The sequence below is a fragment of the Anomaloglossus baeobatrachus genome, chromosome 5 (assembly GCF_048569485.1).
Source record: "Anomaloglossus baeobatrachus isolate aAnoBae1 chromosome 5, aAnoBae1.hap1, whole genome shotgun sequence".
Classification (NCBI taxonomy): Eukaryota; Metazoa; Chordata; class Amphibia; order Anura; family Aromobatidae; genus Anomaloglossus; species Anomaloglossus baeobatrachus.
Genome location: NC_134357.1, coordinates 326,676,453 through 326,698,454, shown reverse-complemented (window position 1 = coordinate 326,698,454; position 22,002 = coordinate 326,676,453). Strand labels below are relative to the sequence as shown.

The following is a 22,002-nucleotide window of genomic DNA, read 5'->3' as shown; positions in this document are numbered from 1 at the left end:
AGGGAGGCGGCCGAAAGTCATGAGGCAGCCGCCTTGGAAGCGGTACCTCCGGTTGCTTTCTTGGGGCGTGAGTGAGCCCGCCAGGAATCAGAGCTTCTTTGCTCTTTCTGAGTCCCTTTGGACGAGGAGAATTGGGGCTTTCCCGAGCCTCAAAAGGACCGAAACTTTGACTGCCACTTCCTCTGTGGAGGTTTGCTTGATCTGGGCTGGGGTAAGGAGGAGTCCTTACCTTTGGACTGTTTAATGATATCAGCCAATTGCTCACCAAACAGTCTGTCTCCAGATAATGGCAAGCTGGTTAAACATTTTTTAGAAGCAGAATCTGCTTTCCATTCTTTTAACCACAAGGCTCTGCGCAAAACTACAGAGTTGGCGGATGCCATTGAGGTACGGCTCATAGAGTCCAGTACCGCATTGATAGCGTAGGTCGCAAACGCAGACATTTGTGTAGTTAGGGACGCCACTTGCGGCACTGCTGGACGTATGAGAGAGTCCACCTGTGCCAGACCAGCTGAAATAGCTTGGAGCGCCCACACGGCGGCGAATGCTGGAGCAAACGACGCGCCGATAGCTTCATAGACAGATTTCAACCAAAGGTCCATCTGTCTGTCATTGGCATCTTTAAGTGAAGCCCCATCCTCCACTGCAACTATGGATCTAGCTGCCAGCCTGGATATTGGAGGGTCCACTTTTGGACACTGGGTCCAGCGTTTGACCACGTCAGGGGGAAAAGGATAACGTGTATCCTTAAGGCGTTTAGAAAAAAACGCTTGTCCGGATAAGTTTCTGGATGGATTCTCTGAAGTCAGAGTGGTCCAGAAAAGTACTCAATTTACGCTTGGGATACAGGAAATGGAATTTCTCCTGCTATGCAGCTGCCTCCTCTGCAGAAGGGGCTGGGGGAGAAATATCCAACAGCCTATTGATGGCCGCTATAAGGTCATTTACCATGGCGTCACCATCTGGCGTATCCAAATTGAGTGCGGCGTCAGGACAAGACTCCTGATCACCCACCTCTAAGTCATCATATAGAGACCCTTCTCGCTGAGACCCTGATCCGCGTGATGACGTGGAGGGTCTCTCCCAGCGAGCTCGCTTAGGCGGACTGGGACTGTCATCGGAGTCAGAGCCCTCAGCCTGTGATGCCTGGGACCCCCTTGACTTACGGATTAATTCCAGCTGAGGGGGGCCGGGGAACATAGACACAGCGGTGTCCATGGTCTGAGCAACTGGCCTGGACTGCAAGGTTTCCAGGATTTTTGCCATAGTCACAGACATTTTATCAGCAAAAACTGCAAATTCTGACCCCGTCACCGGGGCAGGGGTCGCAGGCGACTCTGCCTGGGCTACCACCACCATAGGCTCTGGCTGACGAAGTGCCACTGGGACTGTACATTGCACACAATGAGAGTCTTTGGAGCCTGCTGGTAGATTAGCCCCACATGCTGTACAAGCAGTGTAAGCAGCCCTTGCCTTGGCACCCTTGCGTTTTGTGGATGACATGTTGTTGTCTCCCCAGAGTAATATAGGGTATACAGCCAAGAAGCGACCAAACAGTGCAGTATATATAAATATATATAAATATATCTGGTACAGCGAAAAACAGTACACAAATATAACACTGTGGCACTAGTGGGGCCGCACGTATGTGCTGCTTACCGCCCGCTTAGCGCGGGTGTGTGGTCGCCAGAAATCCCTAGCCTGGGTCCCCCAGAGCCTGCGTCCGTTCTCCAGCCAGACTGCATGTGTATAATGGCTGCCGGCGTCCTGGGGAGCTGCAAGCCTGGGGGCGGGCCTAGGGTGTGCACAGAGAAAAAGCGCGAAGCCTGTGTCCTACTGTGCTCAGTGAGAGGGCTGGAGCATGTAAATCGTGCTCCAGCCCTCGGCGCTGCCGATTGAACAACGTCTCTCCCCTACCCTGATTGACAGGGTGGGGGGCGTTAACGAAGCGGAGCTAGGCCGCAGAAAAACCGGGAACTAAAGTTAGAAGCGCCGCCGCCGTAAAAGCGCGGTCGGCGCGTCCCCGGCGCACTACAAGTCGCAGCTGCGCCGCCGCTCCAGGGGCGGTCGGCGCGGCGATCCACACACATAAAGTCCCCCAGTAATCTGCGGGGACTATAAGCCCAGCGCACAGCGCTACAGTCCCCGGCGCACTAGCACACCCAGCAAGTCTGGGGTGTGCGTGGCCTGTCATACGGGGACACAGAGTACCTGAAAGTTGCAGGGCCTTGTCCCTGAACGGCACTCCCGCTCCACATCCAGCAGGTTCTATGGGTCTGTGGATGGAGCCCGGCCTCAGGGCTTGGTGGCCGGTAAGATCCCACTTCCTCAGAGCCCCTCAGGGGGATGGGGAAGGAAAACAGCATGTGGGCTCCAGCCTCCGTACCCGCAATGGGTACCTCAACCTTACAAACCACAAGTGGGGTAAGAAGGGAGCATGCTGGGGGCCCCATATGGGCCCTCTTTTCTTCCATCCGATATAGTCAGCAGCTACTGCTGACTAAACAGTGGAGCTATGCGTGGATGTCTGACCTCCTTCGCACAAAGCAGAAAACTGGTGAGCCAGTGATCCCACTGGGGGTGTATAGCCAGAAGGGGAGGGGCCTTACACTTTTTAGTGTAATTGCTTTGTGTGGCCTCCGGAGGCAGTGCTATACACCCAATCGTCTGGGTCTCCCAATGGAGCGCCGAAGAAATGTTATTTTAGAGCATTATTTAGGTATTGATATACATTGGAGACCATTTTTTTTTTTTACTTATACAGACATTGTAGTTTTGACAAATGAATATAAATTTAATATTTTTTTTTATATATACAGTGCCTACAAGTAGTATTCAACCCCATGCAGATTTAGCAGGTTTGATAAGATGCAAATAAGTTAGAGCCTGCAAACTTCAAACAAGAGCAGGATTTATTAACAGATGCATAAATCTTACAAACCAACAAGTTATGTTGCTCAGTTAAATTTTAATAAATTTTCAACATAAAAGTGTGGGTCAATTATTATTCAACCCCTAGGTTTAATATTTTGTGGAATAACCCTTGTTTGCAATTACAGCTAATAATCGTCTTTTATAACACCTGATCAGGCCGGCACAGGTCTCTGGAGTTATCTTGGCCCACTCCTCCATGCAGATCTTCTCCAAGTTATCTAGGTTCTTTGGGTGTCTCATGTGGACTTTAATCTTGAGCTCCTTTCACAAGTTTTCAATTGGGTTAAGGTCAGGAGACTGACTAGGCCACTGCAACACCTTGATTTTTTCCCTCTTGAACCAGGCCTTGGTTTTCTTGGCTGTGTGCTTTGGGTCATTGTCTTGTTGGAAGATGAAATGACGACCAATCTTAAGATCCTTGATGGAGGAGCGGAGGTTCTTGGCCAAAATCTCCAGGTAGGCCGTGCTATCCATCTTCCCATGGATGCAGACCAGATGGCCAGGCCCCTTGGCTGAGAAACAGCCCCACAGCATGATGCTGCCACCACCATGCTTGACTGTAGGGATGGTATTCTTGGGGTCGTATGCAGTGCCATCCAGTCTCCAAACGTCACGTGTGTGGTTGGCACCAAAGATCTCGATCTTGGTCTCATCAGACCAGAGAACCTTGAACCAGTCTGTCTCAGAGTCCTCCAAGTGATCATGAGCAAACTGTAGACGAGCCTTGACATGACGCTTTGAAAGTAAAGGTACCTCACGGGCTCGTCTGGAACGGAGACCATTGCGGTGGAGTACGTTACTTATGGTATTGACTGAAACCAATGTCCCCACTGCCATGAGATCTTCCCGGAGCTCCTTCCTTGTTGTCCTTAGGTTAGCCTTGACTCTTCGGACAAGCCTGGCCTCAGCACGGGTGGAAACTTTCAAAGGCTGTCCAGGCCGTGGAAGGCTAACTGTAGTTCCATAAGCCTTCCACTTCTGGATGATGCTCCCAACAGTGGAGACAGGTAGGCCCAACTCCTTGGAAAGGGTTTTGTACCCCTTGCCAGCCTTGTGACCCTCCACGATCTTGTCTCTGATGGCCTTGGAATGCACCTTTGTCTTTCCCATGTTGACCAAGTATGAGTGCTGTTCACAAGTTTGGGGAGGGTCTTAATTAGTCAGAAAAGGCTGGAAAAAGAGATAATTAATCCAAACATGTGAAGCTCATTGTTCTTTGTGCCTGAAATACTTCTTAATACTTTAGGGGAACCAAACAGAATTCTTGTGGTTTGAGGGGTTGAATAATAAATGACCCTCTGAATAAAGGGATTGTCAAGATTGATTATAATGAATTGGTCAGTACTGATGGCATCAATGTATGTAGGGACATAATCTACTGATTAGAGTAATGGTAACACTGTTAAAATACATGCAACAACCTACAGACTAATTACGGAAAAGTTACATTTCAGTATTAGTAGATAGCGCTGTCCTATCTGTTGATACTAATAATGTGTAGTGTATCTTAAAGAGTTCATCCACTACTAGGACAACCCCTTCTGATTCCATATGTTTTCCCCAGGTAAAATAAATAAAGCCATTTCCGTGCCTTCATCAAGGTGAGTCCGAAACGCGCGTTGGGGTAGGTGATGCACATGTCTGAAGGACATACGCCATGTAATCTATGGCTGCTTGGCATTGTATTATTATGATGAATACTATCATTGCTGTTATACATTAGGAATCTGTTCCTGCCCTGCATTTGTCACTTTATTGGACACTTACCATAATGTTTCTGCTCTGCACTTATCGCATTATGATGAATACTGTATATTAGGAACTAGTTTTTGCCCTGTATTTTGCCACTTTATTGGACAGATCATTATGTTTTTTCCCTGCATTTGTCACTTTAATGGACACCTACCACAATGATGTTGTCATACATTTTTGTTTTTTTGTTTGATATTGTTGGCTGTGCTATTTTTTCCAGTCACTTCATGTGTGCTTTTCCTTCATGCCAGCAGTAGTATACTTTTTTTATTTGCTACTATATGTATCCATATTGATATAAAATTGTACCTATTGCAGCCATTTTTGGACATTTGCCCAGTGGAATATTTATTTTGTGCCTCACCTTCATTCCTGTACATGTCACATCATGTTCATGCATTCTTTCTTGACTTGGGTATTAGCATTAATAAAATATATATATATTTTTTTTCTCTCATATTAGACCTCATATCATTTCTTTTTCCTTTTAGTGAATCTTTCTGACTCCATAACTGCAGAGCCCGGACCTCCTCTGGTATTACGATCAGCAAACACACCGTGCCCAGACGGGAACTTCGTGGCCGAGCAGCTACATTCAGCCTTATATCACCAAGCACAATGTCGAGCGTTGGATGGAGCAGTGTGAAGCTGCCATCACTGGACTCTAGAGGAAATGTGTTCTGTGCGGTGATGGATTGCATATCTCTATCTGGCATCTGATGAACCCCATCCAACACCTTTGGGATGAAGTAGATCGTAGATTGTGAGCTCAGTCCTCTCCTTCAACATCAATAGCTGACCTCACAAATGCTTTTCTGGATGAAGGTGCAAGAGTTCCCATACACATCTCTGAAATTTTGTAAAAAACCCATCAAGAGCGGGAGCTGTTATTATTTTCTGAGTAAAGGCCGCTTTACACGCTACGACATCGCTAGCAATTGCTAGCGATGTCGAGCACGAAAGCACCCGCCTCCATCGTACATGCGACATCGTTTGATCGCTGCCGCAGCGAACATTATCGCTACGGCAATGTCACATGCACTTACCTGCTCTGCGACGTCGCTGTGACCAGCGAACCGCCTCCTTTCTAAGGGGGCGGTTCGTTCAGCGTCACAGCGAGGTCACAGCAGCGTCACTGAACTGCCGCCCAATAGAAGCGGAGGGGCGGAGATGAGTGGGATGTAACATCCCGCCCACCTCCTTACTTCCGCATTGCCGGCGGCCGCAGGTAAGGTGAGGTTCCTCGTTCCTGCGGCGTCACACATAGCGATGTGTCCTGCCGCAGGAGCGACAAACTACATCGTACACCAGCTGCAGCGATATTCGAGAACAGGGGGGCATGTCACCGATGAGCGATTTTGACAGTTTTTGCGACAATTTAAAATCGCTCATAGGTGTCACACGCAAAGACATCGCTAAAGCGACCAGATGTGCGTCACAAAATCCGTGCCCTTAACGAGATCGCTTGAGCGATGTCGCAGCGTGTAAAGCGTCCTTTAGTCCCTCTCCAGAAATGTCTGTGGATGTAGAATCGGAGGTCAAAAAAGCTCCTGGAGGTGAATATGGGAGCACCTACTTTTCTCTATCTAGTATAGGTTACAATTGTATTTGACGTTGGATCTTACCTTTAGAATAACGGAGCTATTTTCTACAGACAGAAGGTAATCATTGTTGTCCACTGTGCAGCCGACGGCCACTGGTTGTCCACTCTCTTGGCCACTAAGCATTTTGTATAGGACTAGGTAAAATGTTGTTTTTTCATCTAAAACAGAAGATAAATGATTGGTAGAAAGGATCAAGATAATGAACACAGGGACTAAATAGGTGAACAAATCTGAGAAGTTGCCTTGCTGTTGTTTTGGAGATGGATAAATCTTCTATTATTAATATTTGTATTAGTATTATATAAGTAAATAGAGGCTGAAATCAGGATATAAACATTTCATTTCAGCCTTTGTGGTCTAATATGGAGGAAATACAGTGCAAAAATAGGAAAATTGCTAAACAGCAAAATAGCAGCAAAATTACTGTTGATGGACTTGCTCAGTGCAAGAAGTCATATGCCCCAAAGTACGGTGACGATCCACCTATAAAGCCAATATAAGTCCACTGAGAAATAACATAAAAAACTGAAAATGGACTTTTATACCCTAGTTTGATATTTTTTTCCATTGCCCCATTTCATAATACATATTTTTTTACAAAGTTTTTCTTTATAGAACCATTTTTGGGTATTTTGTATTTTTCATTTTTTTACATTGTAACATTAAATAGAGACCTAGCCAGAGGGAGAAAAGCCACCTGTGGTGACACTAATCACTGTTAGGGCTGGGGTCACATTAGCACATGGCATATGATGCGAGAGCATCGGATGTGATATGCTAATGACCCTCGGCTCAGGCTCTGCTGCGAGTGTGAGCCAAGTGTCATGCGACTGTGATCCGATCCTGCGATCAGATCACAGCTGCGAAGGTGAGTGCAAGATTATTCTCAGCATCTGCTCCATTGCCAGCCTGCGTGTATATTGCACTGCACTTGGATGCCCTCCGAGTGCAGTCCGATCTTTCACTCGCACCGATAGACTTGTATGGGTGCGAGTGATGCGAGACTCACAGAAAATTGCAGCATGCTGTGTATTTTTCCTCAGTCCGATTAGGGCTGAGGAAAAACTTATAGATCTGAGCTGCCGCATTGTCTTAAATGAGGTCGAGTGTAATGTGAATTTGTTTTGCATTGCACTCGTGCGAGTCATACACCAGAGTGATTCTACCCTTAGAGCCGATATGCTTCTGCTAATTTCAAGCCGCTTTGCAAGACCAGAGGACATCCAACAATCAGGTGATTGCTGGATCCAACGGAAGCCTTAACGCACCTTGTCTTTGCTATATAGGGCTCCTTAAAATAATAGTGAAAAAGAAAAGAAGCTTATCCAGCGCTATGGATAAGGCCTCTTTCACACGTCCGTGAAAAACCACGCACGTTTTTCACGGACGTGTCAAAGGTGCATTTTGCCGTCCGTGAGCCGTGTTTATGGCACACGTGTGTTCTCCGTGTGTTATCCGTGATAACACACAGAGAACGGGAACTTTCTGCTCACCTGTCCATGGCGTCGCTGTCCGTGGTGCTAATCTTCGGTCTCCGATCCTGCTGACTCCCCGCTGCTGCTGCTTCCGGCCGCAGTGAAGTGAATTTGCAATGAGCATAATGAGCGGCGGTCGGAAGCAAGTGACAGCAGCAGCAGAGACAGCAGGGCTGGAGAAGGTGAGTAATGTTTTTTTATTTTCTCAGACACGTGTGTTTTCTCCGGCGCGTGTCACATGTAACACCTCCATGTGGTCCGTTTGCGTTCCGTGTGACACCCGTGATGCTGGAGAAAAACGGAGATGTCTAAGTGTGGAGCACACGGACACACGTATGCTCCACACGTACACACGGTCCATGGCAGAATACGCATGTGAGCGCAGACCCATTGATTTAAATGGGTCTACGTGTGCCCGTGTCTCCGGTACGGGAGGAAACGGACCAAACACGTATCGGAGATATGGACTTGAGAAAGAGGCCTAAGGATTATTCAGCCAGGTAAAGTTTCCAAGTTTTATTACCGCATGGTTTCCATTAAAAAAGGTATTATAGCCAGGTCAAACAAAACTCCATGTGGATTTTTTTTCCTTTTTTTCTTCTTACACAATGTATTATACTGCTACGTTTGGATTACATGACTTACTAACTTGCATTTATTGTATTCTATGTCCCACCATGGAAATATATTATAATCGCATATAGTCAGAAAGATCTGTTCACATCATGTGATTGTATTATTAATTGTAATTTAAGTAAGGATTGTGACACATAACCTCAATTACTTTCATTGCAATATAAATTTTGAACACAATATAAGCATAATTCAAATATGGAAAGTCTAAAAGAACTAGGATGAAGTGATCTACCCCCATAGTATATCTGCATTTTAGGAAAATCTATATTATACTGGCTAGCGAGCCTAGGTCCTTATTGTTGGCCTTTTTTTTTCTTTTTTTCTCTCATTTTCAAAAAAGGATTTTTGAGTGATGTGTCGATGTCTATGTTATATAGATAACTATTAATGTCCATATACAAATTTTTATTCCAGCACATAATGTTGTACTTAATCTATATATTGAGATTGGATGTTATACCAGTATTCTGTTCACGTCTTCAAGGTGTGCTATTGCCAATAATCATTTAAGGTTAGCTATGAAATATAAATACACACTTTCCTGACATCAACAGAGTAACATGATTTGTATATTCTCATATATGGATCTCATATTACAGTATATGTTTCAACACAGATTAACGCTATCTAATATATAATGCTGTGTGTATGTATGTGTGTGTATATGTGTGTGTATGTATGTGTGTGTGTGTATGTATGTGTGTGTGTATGTATGTATGTGTGTGTGTGTGTATGTATGTGTGTATGTATGTGTGTGTGTGTGTATGTGTGTGTGTGTGTGTGTGTGTATGTATGTGTGTGTATGTGTGCATGTATGTGTGTGTGTGTATGTCCGCTAAAGGAATCCGTACCGTCGCATGTACAATCACAAAATCACTTTACAGTTACTCTCCAAAAAATTTGCCTCCATTAAACTGAATGGAGCTGCGAGCTACAGGCTATTAATAAGAGCTGTGATTGGTTGCTATAGGAACAAAGGACATTCATATATATAACAAGCTTATGTGTGAGGTAATATGATATCGGTGGAGAGACAGACAGACTGAGACAGACAGACAAAGACAGACAGACAGGCACAGACAGAGAAAGAGGCACACAGGGAAAGAGACAGAGACAAACAAAGACAGACAGAGACAGATCAGAAAAAAAGCCAGACAGACAGAGACAGACAGACAGACACACGGGGAAAGACAGACAGAGGCAGACAGGGAGAGAGACAGAGAGAGACAGACAAAGACAGACGGGGAAAGAGACAGATGGGGAAAGAGACAGACCTGGAAAGAGACAGACAGCAGAAGAGACAGACAGAGAGACAGACAAAGACAGGCAGGGAAAGACAGGGAAAGAGACAGATGGGGAAAGAGACAGACAGGGAAAGAGACACACCTGTAAAAAGACAGACCTGGAAAGAGACAGACCTGGAAAGAGACAGACCTGGAAAGAGACAGACCTTGAAAGAGACAGACAGCGAAAGAGACAGACAAAGACAGACAGGGAAAGACGGAGAAAGAGACAGATGGGGAAAATGACAGTCGGGGAAAGAGACACACCTAGAAAGAGACACTTGGAAAGAGACAGATGGGGACAGAGACAGATGGGGAAAAAGACAGACGGAGAAAGAGACAGACTGGCAAAGATACACACCTGGAAAGAGACACACCTGGAAAGAGACAGATGGGGAAAGAGACAGACCTGGAAAGAGACAGAGAGACAGACAAAGACAGACAGGGAAAGACGGGGAAAGAGACAGATGGGGAAAGAGACAGACGGGGAAAGAGACACACCTGGAAAAAGACAGACCTGGAAAGAGACAGACCTTGAAAGAGATAGACAGTGAAAGAGACAGACAAAGACAGACAGGGAAAGACGAGGAAAGAGACAGACGGGGAAAAAGACAGATGGGGAAAGAGACACACCTGGAAAGAGACACCTGGAAAGAGACAGATGGGGAAAGAGACAGATGGGGAAAAAGACAGACGGGGAGAGAGACAGACTGGGAAAGATACACACCTGGAAAGACACACACCTGGAAAGACACAGACGGGGAAAGAGTCAGACACAGAGATAGAGAGAGGCAGACACAGAGAGAGAGAAAGAGAGACTGATACAGAGACAGACAGAGAGATAGATACAGACAGACACACAGAGACAGACAGGGAAAGAGACAGACAGAGATACAGACAGAGAGAGACTGGGAGAGAGACAGAGAGACAGTTACTATTGTGGGCAATGCCCGGGTACTACAGCTAGTAGTTATATATAAATACAAGCGCTATTTTTATGTGATTATTTTGCAACTTTGTGATATGTATGTAAAATACAGGCACTGACACCAAAATTTATGAAATATAGACATCAACTAAAATATGTATGAACCAATTTATAACTGGGGAATGTCTGCCTTTAATGAAGTTGTTAATCAGCTTGTTGATTAAATCCTTTGCCATAGGCTTTCCATTCTATGATGGTGTTTGTTTGATGGTCAATATCTTAATTGTGGAATAGGATTTCGGACAATGAAAAGTATTTATACAAACTATTATACGGTACATGACTTTATACTTGATGGACTATGATAGATCATATTAAAACATCATTAACCGCCATAAAAATATATTTTTGTATGTAATCATTCACATGCAACGGTTTAAACATCTTATGATGTATAAAGTTTTTCTTGTTTTTTTTTTACTGATATATTTTTAATGAATATGAGCCTGTATATGGTACATATTTTAAACACGGGTATAGGAAGCCCCACATCACCAGTTGCGTGACAAAAATTCCACCTCACCAGTTGAGGGTTAAAGAACATTACTTAACAAAGGCTACATTTAGTAGCTGAAACGCGTCGTCGTTTTGTCATATTTCTCCACATGGAGAATGCGAGGTACTGAAGTAAAGGGAGGCGACTGAAGATAAGTGTGGCATAGTTTTAACACAATCTCATAGTGGTGATAACTGTAACTGTTTAATTTCATTAGGGATTTGTTGTCTGTGTTTGTCTGGGGTACTGTGAAAAAGCAAAAAAAAAAAAAAAAAAAAGTGTGTCTAGTGATTTAGTCAGTAGTATTAGCCACACCTGTTTCTAGAAGCTTCTAGCAGCTTCTAGTAGTCCTTGTAGAACTATATAAACCAGCCAGAGCAAGCAAGGTGCTGAGAGTGCGAGGTACTGAAGTAAAGGGAGGCGACTGAAGATAAGTGTGGCATAGTTTTAACACAATCTCATAGTGGTGATAACTGTAGCTGTTTAAGAAGAGAAGAGTCGCCGTAAGCTGATCGATTGCTGGGACTTGCCGGGTCTCGCTGTTTGAGGACATCGCCTGTCATACGCTACATCAGCATTATGGAAGAGAAGAAAATCCACATGGTCACCTGCAACACATGCTACATGTTTACGGATCTGCCGCACAAAAAATCCAACTTCACCTGTCAAAAGTGCAAACTTGTTGCCCTCTTAGAGGAAAAGGTGCAGGGACTGGAAGAAAGAATAGCAACTTTGAAGCTAATTAAAGAACATGAGGACTTCTTGGACGAGGCAGAAGCAACAATTCAGGATATGGAAAGTGAGAAAAGCTTCAGAACACATACAGAGGCTGAAAAGTGGACACATGTGACCAAAAGAAGCCAGCGGATAAAGTGGTCGGCACCACCCACACAGCTTAGCAACCAATATGAAGCCCTCATGCTGGAGAACGAAAATGGCACAGCTCAGGATGATACCGTCTCTACAGGAGAAGACACAGTATCATCAAAAGAAGTTACTTTGTCAACAAAAGCAGAAACAAAAGACACTCAAAAATACTCAGGAGCAAAATGCAGTGCATCCAGAAAGAAAAGAAGAGTGGTAGTTATGGGCGACTCACTACTAAGAGGCACGGAGGCAACTATCTGCAGGCCGGACATAACCGCACGAGAAGTATGCTGCCTACCGGGAGCAAAAATCAAGGATGTGGCCAACAGGATACCAACTATCCTCGGATCCAAGGACGAATACCCGTTCCTATTGATACATGTAGGAACAAACGACACGGCAAGAAATGATCTACCAACTATTTGTGAAGACTTTGAAATTCTGGGGAAGAAAATTAAGGAACGGAACGTACAGGTTGTTTTCTCATCAATCCTCCCAGTCGATGGCCATGGTGTCAGAAGATGGAATAGGATACTAGATTTGAACAACTGGCTACGACGGTGGTGCAGGCAGCAAGGATTTAGATTCTTGGACCATGGAGTGAATTACCTCTACGATGGACTTCTCGCAAGAGACGGGATACACCTCACAAAACCTGGGAAACACACGTTCGCCAGAAGGCTTGCCACACTCATCAGGAGGGCTTTAAACTAGAAGAAGAGGGGATGGGAGAAAAAACAGCAGACAAGAACATGCAACAGAAGGACAAACTAATCAAGGATACTAGATGCCGTAAAGAGGACCCAAGACAGGGTAATCAGAAGGAAGCTAAGAAAAGGGGAGCAAAACTTCTTTCCTGCATGCTGACCAATGCAAGAAGCCTGACCAATAAGATGGAGGAACTGGAGCTGGTAATGTATGAGGAGAAATACGACATAGTAGGAATAACTGAGACATGGTTAGATGATAGTTATGACTGGGCGGCTAACCTGCAAGGATATGAATTGTTTAGGAGGGATCGTAAAAAAAGGAAAGGGGGTGGAGTCTGTTTATATATAAAGTCCAGTTTAAAGCCCAGACTAAGAGAAGATATTCAAGAGGGAAATGAAGAGGTGGAGTCTCTATGGGTGGAGATACAAGGAGGGAAAACTAATAAAATCCTCATAGGGGTTTGTTATAAGCCACCAAATATAACAGAAACTACTGAAAATATATTATTGAAACAAATAGACAAAGCAGCAAATCACAATGAGGTGATTATTATGGGGGACTTCAATTACCCCGATATAGACTGGGAAACTGAAACCTGCGTATCTCAGAAAGGAAACCGGTTTCTGTCAGTAACTAAGGATAATTATCTGTCCCAACTTGTGCCGGGCCCAACTAGAGGGGCAGCCCTTCTGGACTTAATTTTAAGCAACAGGCCAGATAGAATAACAGACGTACGAGTGGATGGGCACCTAGGGAATAGTGACCACAATATAATACAATTCCATTTGTCCTTTAGTAAGGTGCCTTGGAGGGGGGTTACAAAAACGCTGAATTTCAGCAAAGCAAAGTTTGATCAGCTTAGAGAAGACCTTCGCCAAATTGATTGGGACAATGTCCTCAAAAATGGGAGCACAGAAAATAAGTGGGAAATTTTTAAATCGGTATTAAACACCCACTGCGAGCGAGCCATACCATACAGAAATAAAAGGGCTAGGAACAGGAGAAAACCAATGTGGCTAAATAGGATGTAAAAGGGGCAATGAATAATAAGAAAAAGGCATTTAAAAAGCTAAAACAAGAAGGCAGCGAAGAAGCATTAAAAAGATATAGAGAAAAAAATAAAATGTGTAAAAAACAAATACATTTAGCAAAAGTAGAAACTGAGAGACTCATTGCTAAGGAAAGCAAAGCAAATCCCAAACTATTCTTTAATTATATAAACAGAAAAAAGATTAAAATTGATGGTGTTGGCCCTTTAAAGAATAATGAGGGTAAAATCATAGAAAGCGATGTGGGAAAAGCAAATGTTTTAAATACTTTTTTCTCAACTGTGTTCACACAGGAAAAGCATATGCCAGGGGAAATGCAGAGTGATCATGTAAATGCCCCATTAAGTATGACCTGCCTAACCCAGGAAGAAGTGCAGAACCGACTTAGTAACATTAAAATTGACAAATCACCAGGCCCTGATGGCATTCACCCTCGGGTATTAAGGGAGTTAAGTAATGTGATAGACAGGCCTCTATTCCTTTTATTTAAAGACTCTATAGAAACTGGGTCTGTTCCACTGGATTGGCGGCTAGCAAATGTGGTACCAATATTCAAAAAAGGGTGCAAAAGGGAACCTGGAAACTATAGGCCGGTAAGCTTAACATCTGTTGTGGGTAAAATGTTTGAAGGGTTTTTAAGGGATACTATTATGGAATGTCTCAATGTTAATAACTGTTTAACTCCATATCAACATGGATTTATGAAGGATCGCTCCTGTCAAACTAACCTGATCAGCTTCTATGAGGATGTAAGCTCTCACATGGACCGAGGAGAATCATTGGATGTCATTTATCTCGACTTCGGTAAAGCATTTGACACTGTCCCACATAAAAGACTGCTAAGTAAAATGAGAAAGCTTGGGCTCGGGGAAAATGTGTGTAGATGGGTAGGTAGCTGGCTTAGTGGTAGAAAACAAAGAGTGGTTATTAATGGTGCATACTCAGATTGGGCCAGGGTTACTAGTGGGGTGCCACAGGGGTCTGTATTGGGCCCCCTACTATTTAATATATTTATTAATGATCTGGTGGATGGTTTACAGAGTAAAATATCAGTATTTGCAGATGATACAAAACTATGTAAGGTAGTTAACACAAAGGAGGACAGTTTGCAACTACAGATGGATTTGAGTAAATTGGAGAATTGGGCTGAAAAATGGCAAATGAGGTTTAACACAGATAAGTGTAAGGTTATGCACATGGGAAGGAGAAACAGATGCTACGATTACTTACTAAATGGGAAACTGCTGGGGACATCAGACATGGAAAAAGACTTAGGCATCTTAGTGAATAAGAATCTAAATTGGAGTGCCCAGTGTCAGGCAGCAGCCACCAAAGCAAATAGGGTGATGGGATGCATTAGAAGAGGTCTGGGGGCACGAGATGAAAACATCATTCTCCCTCTGTACAAATCACTAGTCAGACCACACTTGGAGTATTGTGTGCAATTTTGGGCGCCGGTGCTGAAGAAAGACATTACTGAACTTGAAAGGGTTCAGAGGCGGGCTACTAAAATAATAAATGGAATGGGTGCATTACAATACACGGAAAGGTTATCAAAATTAGGTCTATTTACTCTAGAAAAGAGAAGACTTAGGGGAGACCTAATAAATATGTACAAATATATCAGAGGGCCATATAGAGATCTCTCCCATGATCTGTTTGTACCAAGGACTATGACAAGAACAAGGGGGCATTCTTTTCGATTGGAGGAAAGAAAATTCCTACATCAGCATAGAAGAGGGTTCTTCACGGTAAGAGCAGTGAGGCTCTGGAACTCTCTTCCTGAGGAAGTGGTGATGGCCAACTCACTGAATGAATTTAAGAGAGGAATGGATGCATTTCTTGTTAGCAAAAGTATAGAAGGTTATAAATAGCATAATCTTACAGGTAGATAGAAGAGCGACCTAGATTATTAGAGGAATGGGGGGGGCTGCAATACCAAGACAGGTTATTAAACTTGGGGTTAGTTAGTTAGGAAAAACAAAGGCTTAGGGGGATCTAATCACAATGTATAAATATATGAGGGGACAGTACAGAGACCTTTCCAAAGATCTCTTTACACCTAGGCCTGCGACTGGAACAGGGGGCATCCGCTAAGTCTTGAGGAAAGAATGTTTAATCATAATCACAGATGAGGATTCTTTACTGTACGAGCAGTGAGACTATGGAGCTCTCTGCCGTATGATGTTGTAATGAGGGATTCACTAGTAAAATTTAAGCAGAGCCTGAACGCATTTCTTGAAAAATATAATATTACCAGTTATGTATATTAGATTTTATGACAGGGTGTTGATCCAGGGAACTAGTCTGATTGCCGTATGTGGAGTCAGGAAGGAATTTTTTTCCCCATTGGAGCTTATTTGACACATTGGGGTTTTTTTGCCTTCCTCTGGATCAACATGTTAGGCTACAGGTTGAACTAGATAGACTTAGAGTCTCCCTTCAACCTTAAAAAACTGTGAAACTGTGAGTTTTGTTTGACCTGGCTATAATGCCTTTTTTAATGGAAACCATGCGGTAATAAAACTTGGAAACTTTACATGGCTGAATAATCCTTATCCATAGTGCTGGACAAGCTTCTTTTCTTTTTCACTTCAATAGTATCAGGTGGCTGCGCCTCAATGTCCGAGAAGTAGAAGGATTTTGGATACATCTTGCAGAGGGTGAGCTGAACTCTACATTTATTTTTCACCAAGTAAAATAATAAAGCCTATACTATACTCCCATATTGGCGCCGCTCAAGCTGTGCTGCGGCTCACGTGGGGTTATGACGTCACGCGAGCCCAAAGTCCAATCAGCGCCGGCTTGTCTCCCTGCCTTCAGACCACACTCTCAATCAACAGGAAGTGAGCTCAGCCGCAGGGCTCATTTCCTGTTAATTAACTTGTTTGGTCTGAAGGCAGGGAGACAAGCCGGCACTGATTGGATGCAGGACTCGCGATACATCACATGAGCCCTGGTACAACGAGTCCAGACACCGCTGGAATGCTGCCAATACAGGAGGCGAGTATAGTTTTTTTATTTTACCTAAGAGAAATGTCAAGTCAGAAGGGATTGTCCTAGCAGTGGACAACCCCTTTAAGTGTCGTGTACACTAGAAGAGAGAAAACAGTCTAAACCACTTATGTCTACCCTTAAGGGGTCACAGCTTTCACTGACAGCTTGGAGCTCGCTCTGCGCCACAAGGATCGAAGAAGCGAAACAGCGCAAAAAGAAATCAAATGATTTTACCAGTTATTTCCTATTGAAATGCAAATGTTAAAATTGACTTTATTTGCAATTTGCTTGGCTTTTTATTTTTCTCTCCCATTTTTTGGAAGCACCAGGCACCTGTAGTTTACCTTTAGCGTTCGCATGAGGCACAAAAGTGGCGCTTGATGTTTCTGGGTCAGCGACGAGAAAACGGAACTCGAAATTCTTGATGTTCATTTGCAGTTTCACAATCTGTACAAACCCTTCTTCCTCTGTGAAAGGATCTGAAATGAGGTAACAAAACATATTGATTAGAAATAGCTTACTACAATGGTGTCTTTAAGATGAGAAGTTGATCACTAGAAGGAAATCCCCATATCCCTTGTCTATTTAGGTGTCGATTCCAAAGCCCATCGCAGCATCTGATCCAGTCTTATTCATGATAGATGTTAAAAGATGACCATTACTTTTTAAAATCAGCGCCACACCTGTCTTCTGGTGAAGTGTGGAAGTGCAGCTCAGCCGCAGGAGATTGCTGACACAACACCAATCAAATATGCTAAATTTTTAAAAGAAAGTGGCCTTGTTTTTCCAAAGATATGTTCTCTTTCTGACAATTCAAAATTGCAAATTTTCACCCCATGCATATACTGTATACAAGTGGGATCCATAGTGAAAATCTGCAAAATATAGTGCAGTTTCCTAATTTGCTCTACAGGGTTTTTGCACTGCAGGTGGATGAGAAAATCTGCCAGGTTGTAGTATATTTTAATGTCCTATTTTCCCTTCTTACTTCTGCACACACTGTAATTTTACCAGTGTATGCACTTTAATGGGTAAGGAGAGGAGTAAGGCTATGTGCGCACGTTACGTAATTTCATGCATTTACGCTGCGTATTGCACTGCAACATAAACGCATGCGTCCTGCGTCCCCTGCACAATCTATGTAGATTGTGCATAATCCATCCGCACGTTGCGTTTGAGAGCGCAGCGATATGCATGCTGAAATTTTGATCCAAATCGCTGTGCTTAAAAAAGTAACATGTCACTTATTTTGTGCGCTTTGGATGCAGCTCCGACTCTGTCTACGGGAGAGGCAGCATCCCGAGTGCATGAAATGGGCATCCATTCTGCAGACACACTGCATCCATTATGCAGTGTTTCTGCAGCGATTTGAAGCGCACATGCACTGCCAAATCACTGCAGATTTTTCAGCATGGACACGACGCAATGTGCGCACATAGCCTAAAGGCTCCGTTACACGCAACAACGGATCTAACAATATATTGCCATATCCAGCATCGTTAGCGATGTCGTTGCGTGTGACAGCAAGGAACTACCGTTAACGATGGAAAATACTCACCTTATCGTCCATCGTTGACACGTCGTTCCTTTTAACAAAATCGTTGATTGTAGAGGTCGCAGGTTGTTCGTCGTTCCTGAGGCAGCACACATCGCTACGTGTGACACCTCGGGAACGACAAGCTACAGCTTACCTGCGGCCGCTGGCAATGCAGAAGGAAGGAGGTGGGCGGGATGTTACGTCCCGCTCATCTCCGCCCCTCCACTTCTATTGGGCGCCCGCTTAGTGACACCACACTGTCACGCTCCCAGTGTCCCAGCAGCGCTCCTTACCTACTGAGCCGGTCTCACCATCCAGGCACCGCTCTTTAACCACTGAGCCAGTCACACCTGCGTCACGCCACCGCTCTGTACCCACTGATCCAGCCTCGCCAGCATACCACCGCTCCTTCCTCACTGGTCCAGTCCATGCGTCCACCGGTCACGCCTGCCATTCCCGCTCATGCTCCCCAGATTCCTGTTCCTGGTCTCAGGAGTCTGATTCTGACTAATGTTCTGTATAGGACCGGGCCGCGCCCACTCACCTGGTCTTATAGGCCCAGCACTGCTGCAACAGGAAATGACCTGAGGCTGTGCTGGGTATATAAGACTGGCCTTTCCATGTGGGCGGGGCCTGATCATCGCTTGTGTTTCTATGCCTTGTCTTGTGAGCTAGGTGCTCAGGTCTTTGTTCCTGTTTCCTATTACTGCCTTAAAATACGCTGTGACCTTAGTGACCTGGCCCTGTCTTTGCTTCCTGATACCTGCACCCGTTCCTGCCACGTTAGTGCTCCAGCTACCGTGTACCCTGCCCTCCAGGTGGGGTGCTAGGTCCAGTGGATCCACCTCCTGGGCCTACCAGTCCTCCCCGGCCCTCACAGTATGATCAGGCCATGGATCCCGCTGGAGCACAGGCCATGGATCCCGCTGAAGCACAGAAATCAGAGCTGGCTGAGCTGCGCCAGGAGCTGGCACAACAGCGTGAAACCCTGAACCGGATGCTGAAATTCTTGGCGTCCGTGGACCACCGGTTGTATACGCTGCAGACCGCCGCCTCGTCCACGCAGCAACCAGTCTCCAAGTCTGAACCAGGTTCCTCTACAGCCTCGCAACTTCGCCTTGCTGCTCCGCCTCGCTACGCAGGGGATCCTAAGTCCTGCCGAGGCTTCCTGAACCAGTGCTCCTTGCACTTCCAGTTGCTCCTGCACTTGTTCGCTTCAGACCAGGCCAAGGTGGCATTCCTTATGTCACACCTGGAAGGTGAAGCCCTGGCCTGGATTAACCCCCTGTGGGAAAATAAGGACCCGATGATCACCGACATCCAGGAGTTCCTGCAAGCCTTCAGGGGCACCTTCGACGAACCCGGACGAACTACCGCAGTGACCTCTACGCTCCTCCGGCTATGCCAAGGGACCCAAACAGTCGGCCAGTATGCCATACAGTTCCGCACGCTCGCTTTGGAGCTGGGCTGGAACAATGAGGCCTTAACGGCGGCCTTTTGGGAGGGTCTCTCTGGACGCATCAAAGACGAACTCGCCGGCCGTGACGTTCCCCGCACCTTGGACGCTTTGATTTCCCTGGTCACTCGAATTGACCTACGTTTTCAGGAGCGTGCCCAGGAGGTAGTCCGGGAGAAGCGACCACCTCGCCACATCTTGCCCCCACAGAGATCTATCGCTCCCTCGTCCCTGCCTTTCCGCGACTTATCACCGGAACCCATGCAAGTGGACCGTCTGACCCAAGCCAAGCAACGCCGTGCAGAACGGCTCGTCCGGGGCCTGTTCTTCTACTGCGGAGACGGTTCCCATATGCTCCGTTCTTGCCCGGTGAAACCAGGTAGACCCCAGGTCCAAGGGATGGTGGGAACCGCCACCCTTGCCACCGGAATCCCTTCAGTCCCAGTTAAACAGATGGTTCAGGTGACGACAGAGGGGACCCGGTTTTCAGCTGAGGCCCACATCGATTCTGGGGCAGCAGGCAACTTTATCCACCAGGCCACGGTAGACAAATACCAGGTCCCTGTCACTCCGCTGAAGAAGCCTCTCTGGTTTGCCTCTGTAGACGGCAAACCGCTCTACGAACCTGTCCGGTATACTACCAGGAAATGACCTGAGGCTGTGCTGGATATATAAGACTGGCCTTTCCATGTGGGCGGGGCCTGATCATCGCTTGTGTTTCTATGCTTTGTCTTGTGAGCTAGGTGCTCAGGTCTTTGTTCCTGTTTCCTATTACTGCCTTAAAGTACACTGTGACCTTAGTGACCTGGCCCTGTCTTTGCTTCCTGATACCTGCACCCGTTCCTGCCACGTTAGTGCTCCAGCTACCGTGTACCCTGCCCTCCAGGTGGGGTGCTCGGTCCAGTGGATCCACCTCCTGGGCCTACCAGTCCTCCCCGGCCCTCACACACACGAACCGCCCCCCTTAGAAAGGAGGCAGTTCACCGGCAACAGCGACGTCGCTAGACAGGTAAGTACGTGTGACGGCTCCAAACGATTTTGTGCGCCACGGGCAGCGATTTGCCTGTGACGCACAAACGACGGGGGCGGGTGCTTTTACCAGTGATATCGCAAGCAATATCGCTGCGTGTAACACCCCCTTAAGACTTCAAACTGTTTTTTCTTGTATGGTCAGGTTCCAAAGGCAAATCTCTACTATGGTGTGTGCAGCTGCATCTCCCCCCTCCCAAAATCAGGTTCCACACAAGAGGATGCAGTGACTTGAGAAGAACGATCTCAGTGGTAGCAGAGAAATGAAAGAGGGAGGAAACATTACAGCTAAACGTGGAGAAACAGGGAAAAATAATATTGAATTCTGGACACTCAAAAAATAATGCTTCTGTTTGAGTTCCTGACACTTGTAATCTATCCAAAAATAATACTATGAGAATAAGACTAAATATTTCCTTTACTGAATGTTGACCTAGTTCATTCGGGACCTAGAATTCAGCCTTTAGGTCTGTTTGGGCCATGCATTTTACTAGTCTTGTTTTTTTCATTTGCCAGATTTAAAAGGGGTTGTCCACCTTTCAAGACAATTTTTTTTAATTAAATGCATGTATTTGGGGCTAAAAATATTTTTTTCAATTGGGTGTCATTTGCCTTCTATAGCCTCTGTGCTCCGCTGTCTATTGCAATGCTGACTGCAGAATGAGTTAACTGAGAATCTGTCCGTGAGCTTGTTTCTATGGGAGAGTTTGTAGCTCTTATCTGGTTTTCATTTCTGAGCTCCTCTCAACTGGTTTATGACTAGGGCCTGTAAGAGTGAAACAATACATTTTCAGTAATACCCACTTAAAATAAAGTTTTTTATGTCTAAATACATGCATTTAAAGAGTTATTCCTATCTCCTACATCCTATCCCAATATGTATTAGGAGTAATAATAATTATAGCAAATGCCTCCAATTAGAAATGTAGTATAGTTTTTCTAATTCACTATGTCGCTTTCCTCATGTTCAGGGCATTGCAGGACCTTAGGTATCAATGTTTCCGACTATGTATATAGTCATCCGTCCCCCGACGAAGCATACCTGAACGCGAAACACGTGTTGGGACGCCGGTCCCCGCGTGTCTATGCCGGTATTTAGTGATCTGAGTAGGTGAGTAGCTCTGCCTTTTACTACACGGCACATGGAAGGCCTTTTTACTCCATGTGGTTTTTCTTTTCATTCTGTTA

General features: G+C 45.2%; 1 protein-coding gene across 1 annotated transcript in view; it reads right to left on the bottom strand.

Moving 5' to 3' along the window:
• LOC142311406 (uncharacterized) overlaps positions 1-22,002 on the bottom strand; it is a 55,684-nt gene that overhangs the window by 31,094 nt on the left and 2,588 nt on the right. The window contains exons 3-4 of the mRNA XM_075349795.1: positions 17,137-17,271; positions 6,312-6,448 (exon numbers count right to left, since the gene is read on the bottom strand). Coding sequence (XP_075205910.1) covers positions 6,312-6,448; positions 17,137-17,271 — 272 coding nt within the window. The remainder of the gene's footprint in view (positions 1-6,311; positions 6,449-17,136; positions 17,272-22,002) is intronic.